We start from the raw sequence: 7,080 nt of genomic DNA on the forward strand, positions 1-7,080 counted from the left end.
TTTCTTTGTTCTTCATCTCATCTACGAGGAGCTCAAACTGAATAGTCTAATGGGAGAAGGAATTCGCTCACTTGTTGTTCTTCTGGTTCAGCTGGCCAGGTATGCTCAACTGACAAATTGCAGATGTTCTATATAGTGCAGTGTCTCTTGATGATGTGTGTTGTGTTATTTTTATGGGGAATTTGGGGATTGCCCAAAGTGGAGCAGACTTTTCATGTATTTAAAGAAAATGAATGAATGTTTAAAATGTTACTGTACTTAGATACTTGCTGTAGCAAGTCTTTTGTATGGTCCTGGCCACTTCCCAATATCAGTGTGATTCACAAATACTAGATGCTGCAGCTCATGTGTCTTTCTACTGTATTGTTGCAGCTCAGCTCATAAGATCTGTCAGATATTCTTGTTTGTTGTGGCATTTTCACTGCAGCCAGTAACTGCATCTTAGTGTCTTCCATAGCCACTTTCAAGTTGCATCGCATGCATATAGAAAGATGCAGATATGTGTTTAAGTAAAAGGCCCGGTAACTTCTCCCTGAGTTGTATTTGCTATTTCTACCAATTATTTTTCTAAGGCTATAGATTCTTTTCCAGTAGCACCTACTGTAGCTGACTGAGTAAATGGTTCCCAGAAGTGGCACCCAGTCCCTAGTACTGAAAAGGTTGGTCTGTCCTCTGTCATGCTAGAAGCAAGTCTGAAATAAAAGCCTGTGTCTTTAGAGGCTGGCAGCTGTTATATGCATTCATGTCTTGCAGATAACCCAGCAGGTTATCTAGCTTTAACAGCTGGAATTTGGAGGAAATATTAGTGACAGTGATCACAGCTTGGGCAGTAGTGGTGGTGTGGGGCAAAGCAGAACAACAGCTGATGAGAAATACACTGTGAGGAAATTAAACATATTAATTCACTGCTTAGGGAATGGGCAGTACACATGAGCCATCTTAGTTAAGGAAGTCAGAGCTTCTCTTGTATCTAGTGTGTACACAAACATTAAAAAAACTCATCAGAAAATATCACAGAAATGCAGGAAGACAAAGTGTGGGGGTTTTTTTCCCCCCTCTGATACAATTCACCTCTCTCTCATTCTAGGGACTTAAAACTTGAAGATTATATAGATTATTATTACAGAGACTATCCAGCCCTTGTAAAAACCTCCAGACAGACTTGCATAATTGATCAAGGTGAGTTTAAGGCTTTTTGAAGCTGCATATTCAGTGATAATGATGTGCAAATTATCTGACACTGAGCATGTTGGTAACTGTTGCCTTTAAAGCTGGTCAGGACTTAATCCCAATATGCAAAACTGTGCTCATAGTGCTAAAATTGCCTCGTTCCTTTGTTTTTAGTAACCTGAGAAAGCTGGAGTGAGATTAACATCATGTAGTCATGAGAGGTCCAGTCCCAGTCCAGTGTCTTAGGGAACACTCCACAGAAACAAGGACTTGGGTGAAAATGATGGTTTTCTCAGGCTGGCTGAGAAATCTTAGCAGATAACTGTGGAAAAGCCTGATAGTGAGATGTGTCTCTCTTGTGAAAAGTATCGCTAGGCTGGCAGACTTAAAGTTTGTAAGGAGTAAATCAGAGCTAAATCCACAGAACTTGAAATAAGGTCATATATTGTCTTTGCACCTGTGTGGTGTATTACCAGCTGGAATTTACTAGTCATGTAAGATAAACTGCTGGTTCTCCTGATACAAAATAAAACAAAACAAACCTCATAGCACTGTTCAGGCTTTGCTACTCACGTGTGTGGACAAGGAAGGCAAAGAGGTTATAGTTAGTTTGTCCTCTCACTTAAGCAATTTAATGGTGTTGAATTGCAAGACTGTTCCAGTGAGGGTTTTGAGAACTGCTCATTATACTTAATCCTTTTCACCATGGGCTGAGATAATTTTTGTCACTGAGAGACAGGTAGATATCTCAAGTTTTCATTACTGTCTAGCTATAAACTTCCATTTAATAGGAGGGAGATGTGATCTGTAGCATTTTGGGGGAATACTATATTTTTGTTGTTAAAAAAGTACTGTAGGGCTTGCCTTGAAATAGTGGAGAATTATTGTGTGTTTGCCATGAACTCAGTGTCGTTGTTCATGTGATTAAGTCCAAACAGGTTTCATGAACCATCCCTCATTTTTTTCTGCTGAGCCTCCAAGTATCTTTCAGTGGCTGAGTTCCTGTCTGAAGGGAGGAGGAGTACAGCCTTATCCTTACTTACCAGGAATTTGTGAAAGGAGCAAACTGGTAGTGCTGGTATGTACTTTGGTAAAAAGAATGTTTTATTCTGTCAGCAGAGCAGCACTGTGACCAGGGCTTGCTTCAGCTGCTTAAGTTCCTGCAAGTGAAGTGTCCCCAGTGGGAAGTCAAGTAGCAAAGCATTTAATCATACTGTGTGGAGCAAAGGGGACATACTGGAGAGGTGTTGAGCCTGTGATAAATAACTGCTGTAGCTGTACTGTTCGAAGGCTTAAGCATCTCCAAGTGTTGCCACTCCATACAAAGCAGACATCATATGTCTGCATGAAATTCTCTTGATTATCCCTGTACAGTGTCAGCCTCTCCACAGGGAGAATCATATGTATTTAGAGAGAAATCACTGTGAGTCCTCTCTTCTCTTTTATTACTTTAATATTGCTGAAGGGTGTGGATGGGTCTTAGCAGATAGGAGGAGATATCTGAGGTTGGGAAGGAGAGCTTGTGTGTGCAGTGTGAGTAGCTTATCCTTCACTGCTTATGTGTTTTTTGTGGTTTGCAGTAGTGGTATGTGCAAAGTAATAATGTAACTCAGAGTTAACTGTAGCTTGTGAGTGAGAATTTCCCAGCTTTCTTCTTGGGCATGTATCAACATAAATATTTAGTTGCATGAGTAGTTGTAAGTGCTGATATTATCTCCTGGTCAGCCTTGCCTCACTTATTCACAAAGCATTTATGGAGAACACCTGCCAATACAGGGTGCAGAGCAGAAGATGTTGAGTCTGAGGTGGCTGAAGAGCAAAGCAGGGAGGAGAGGTTCTACTGTGACCCAGGTATCCAAGATTAGTTGCAGAGTCTCTGATAAGAGCTGCCAGGATTCAGCCTGACCTGCTTCAGAGTGTGGGGGGTTGAACCAGCAACACTGGAACCGTTCAAAGTGCTGATGCTTTTGCTTAAAATTTATCCCCGCACTCAAGCCTTTCCCCTCGAGCTATCACCCATGTCTGCCCATCCAACTACCTCTGTGTAACTTGTTTATGTGGAGGTCAGAGCTGGCATATCAGCAGTGTATATTATTGGAAGATCTTAATGAAAAATACAAAAGATTTTTACCTATGACTTTTGCCGTTGGCATACCAGCTTGTCTGGCAGTATCAAAAAGTAAATAGGGTGACAAATCACTTTGGTTTTGCTGGCTAGATAGCTGAAGTAGACCCTGCTTTGAATGGGGAACAACATTTCACTCGGAACCTTCACCAAATAGCCAGTATTCAAGATATAGAAGAAACTGAGTGAAAATGGTGTCTGTAGATGTGTGTGTTTTGTAAGAGAAATTAAATGAAATGTGAGAAATGTGGGAAAGATGACTAGAAACATGTTTTTCTGTTTAGAAGATCTTTTTCCTTTTACTTTTGAAACAATTATTAGGAAAAATTCAGCTAATTGTTCGGGGATGTGTTTTTTCCAAACTTCAAAATAGAAATCTAAAGCATAGAAATTTGTTACTGGCTTCAGCTGTTTCAACCTCCTTTAACTAACAGTGTGTTCACAATAAACCTGTCCCACTGTTCAAGTTATTAAAGTTATCTTCTGCCTGCTTTGATAGGCAGTATAGCAATAACTGTTCAGTAAGTGACTTTGTGTTGTGGTGTGTCTTTCCTCTCCAGAGCGTGGCTCTGTATGTACTTGGTGATGAGACTGCTGTATCTAATGATGCCTCCCATTATTTGTACAAGATTACATCAGGTAATGGTGCCTTGATGCTGTCATAGTATCTCCTAATGTCTTCTGCTTGTTACGTGCTGCCCTTTTGTTTGAGGAATGTGGAAGTAATATGTCCTTGTCTTTCCTAGGACAACGAAAACAGCAAATAGAACAGGATGATAATAGGTATGGAGGTTTTTTAGTATTGTTTTAAACTCTTGAGTTGTTGACTTTCTGCTGAGGTTTTTTTGCTAGCTTTTATTGGCTTCTCCTTTACTCCCCTTTGTTTTACAGGTGTAGTTTCAGACACAGCACATCCGTTTCCAGCCTGGCCGAGAAGTTAGTTATTTGGATGACTAACGTTGGTAAGGGCAGCTTTTATCATTACGCAGAATGGTAATAATCGTAATAGTCTTGTGTTTGCATAATATGAAGTACACTTTATCTCGCTTTTATAAAAGTTTATTTTTTTTCCTCATTAATTTTAAGGTTTCACCTTAAGAGATCTGGAGTCTCTCCCATTTGGCGTAGCTCTTCCTATTAGAGATGCAATATATTATTGCCGAGAGCAGCCTGCCTCAGACTGGCCAGAAGCAGTTTGTCTCCTGATTGGGCGCCAGGATCTGTCCAAGCAGGCATGTGAAGGGAACCTGCAAAAGGGTAAATCTGTGAGTATGGGCATAAATGGGTTTGATGATACTGAGTATTGGGCAGAGCACCCTGTTCAGAAACTTCCCCACCATCTGCTGATGCTCAGGGCATCAGAAGGTGCAGAATTCAAGATTGAGGGCAACACATGGTTTACACACATATGAGGGTTTCAGTATATAAACCAGCATCCGGCACAGGAAGACTACATACATAGCTGTGGAAACTGTCAATGAAAAACAGATTTTAAACTGAATTTAGGCATAGCGCTTGAAAGTTTTGCCTACAGAACTGTTTGATTGCTTCCAAGTCCTCCTCCTCCCCAAAATGGCAATGGCACAGGACGAAGAAAGTGCGTATTTGTCAGTCTGTCTCCTGCTTGGGCTGGCATGGCCAACGTCTCCCTCTCCTCTGGAAGAACTGTATTGCTTTTTGAAATACACTTTATATTTCTCTTCTCAAGAAGGGTATAGTTAATGGTATCCTGAAGTAAAGCAGAAAAAGGTGTTGAGTTTTTCCTTTTAAACGTTTTATTCTGGTTGTGAGATGCTCATGATTCCCATTGAGTTGTGGCTCACTTAAGTGTCTTGCTGAGGACACCCCGGAAGTCAAAACTCTTCTTGAAAGCTGGCTTTAAAAGCACTAATGCGTACAAGCACTTAATAGTAGCAGAGATTGTAGCTTTTTCAAATGTTAGGAAGAGAAACTTGTAGACTCAAGTACATCTTGGTCAAGATCCTTTTTGCTGTCTTATCTTTGAAAGTGATATTAAAATTATTCTGACTTTTTATAACAGAGGCTTCATGACTTTTGACGTATCAAAAATGTTTTTTAAAAAAGTTAATTTAGCAGAAACATAAATGAACTACATGTTCAAATCTGATGTCCCACCATTCATTAAAAATCCTTTTTCTTTTCTGCTGGTGAAGTTTTGCCCAACTGTAAAAGTACTGAATCTTAAAATGATGATAAATTTGATTTTTATCACTTACTTTATAACAATGCCTCGAATATATGTTACCTTAAAAGGATAAAGTGATCTTCAAACACCAAATTGTTTGTCATTTCTCAGGAGGGCAGGGTGGAGTTTCCTGTTTCAAAACGGACGCTGGCTATATGGGTGGTGCAGTTATGTCTTGAGATTTAGTATGTATTTATCAGAAGAAATTGATTTTCATTCATCAGCTGTTAATTTACTTGCACTCCTGGTGTCATTTGTTACCTGTGAGCCTTGGGAAGACCCTATGTTTGATCTAATCTCTGTGATTCTGTATCTTTCAGCATGCTGAAATTCTGCAGTATAGAACAGGAAAAATGACCAGTTTAGAGAGAGGTGTGGGGTTTTTTGTTCCTATTTTGTTGCTGATTTTTGTATCATATCAGTATTTGTCATCACTTGCCTTGTTACTGTTTTTAAATTAATCTCTCATCCATGGAAGATGGAAAAGAAAGAGAAATATGCTGGCCCATCTTAGGCTAAATGTCCAGTTTATTTTGTCAGACCATAAGGAAACTGTATGTTCTGCAGGAAAGCTTATTTCTGCAGAACTCTAAAAATATAATGAACTGTGCTTCATGCAGAGCGGCAGCCTTGTCTGAAGTAAGTGTAGGGCAGGCAGATCGTGAGCATACTCCTGTTGCATCCTGACCTATGCTGTCCTTACCATTCGTGGTGGTAATCCTGTGCATCACTTGTCTGATGTGAATAAATGAGAGGAGAGAATCACAAACAAGGATTTCATAGGTCTTGCGTAAAAAGAGAACTTTTCCAAAGTGCTTCTAAGCAATTAAATGCTTCAGTATTTTTCTGGTCACGTAGCTCTGGTGTGCAAGTTCAAAAAATGTTCCGGTACTGTGGTGAAACTCAGGTTGGCTGACAGCGACACACATTTGGAATTTACTGCTATGCTGGCTGACTTTATTTGAATAGGTAGATTGTTTTTTTCCAAGGCTGTTGTAGGAGGGGAGTCCAAATTAAAGCCTTTATTCATGAAAACATCAGCGATTAGTACAATAAAGCAGGTTCTGTAATAGATTATGGAGAACAGCAACTCTGACTGGGTTGAGGGGTCAGTAGGTACTGGCACTTCTAAAAGCAGGTTGTCACCAGAGGACTGCCTGTTCCTTCCAGATTTTAATCTCTCTTAATATTTATCAAAATGCTTATCTAGGTTTCTGTTTTTCAGTGCTGAACTTGAAGAAAAAAGCACATACGTTTTTTCACAGCCGTCATAGGTATTTGTGTAGGCAGGGAGGGGAAAGCCCTTTCCTACTACTGCTCTGAGACGAGAAATAGTTTTGAAAGAAAGATAACTATTTCATATGTCACCACTTCAAGCTCCAGTGTAAATTAATATAAGGAGGGGCTGAATAGTGTTGTTTGTGATTGCAGGAATCTCAGTCCATTCTATTTACAAACCCATCTCAGTGCAGGCAGTTGTGCTGAGTGCATCCAGGTTGTGGTGCTGGCATTTGCTGGCTTTATGAGAGTTAGCTGTCCATGTGCACTGCTGGAAATTACTTCTCTCCTTTCTCTTTCC

General features: G+C 40.0%; 1 protein-coding gene across 1 annotated transcript in view; it reads left to right on the top strand.

The window, feature by feature from the left end:
* LOC104541990 (anaphase-promoting complex subunit 1-like) overlaps positions 1 to 7,080 on the top strand; it is a 31,979-nt gene that overhangs the window by 9,921 nt on the left and 14,978 nt on the right. The window contains 7 exon segments of the mRNA XM_010186161.1: positions 1 to 99; positions 1,088 to 1,179; positions 2,100 to 2,248; positions 3,856 to 3,934; positions 4,042 to 4,078; positions 4,187 to 4,257; positions 4,382 to 4,559. The exon segment at positions 1 to 99 is cut by the window's left edge and continues 29 nt beyond it. Coding sequence (XP_010184463.1) covers positions 1 to 99; positions 1,088 to 1,179; positions 2,100 to 2,248; positions 3,856 to 3,934; positions 4,042 to 4,078; positions 4,187 to 4,257; positions 4,382 to 4,559 — 705 coding nt within the window.

The sequence above is a fragment of the Mesitornis unicolor genome, unplaced genomic scaffold, assembly GCF_000695765.1.
Source record: "Mesitornis unicolor isolate BGI_N332 unplaced genomic scaffold, ASM69576v1 scaffold42186, whole genome shotgun sequence".
Classification (NCBI taxonomy): Eukaryota; Metazoa; Chordata; class Aves; order Mesitornithiformes; family Mesitornithidae; genus Mesitornis; species Mesitornis unicolor.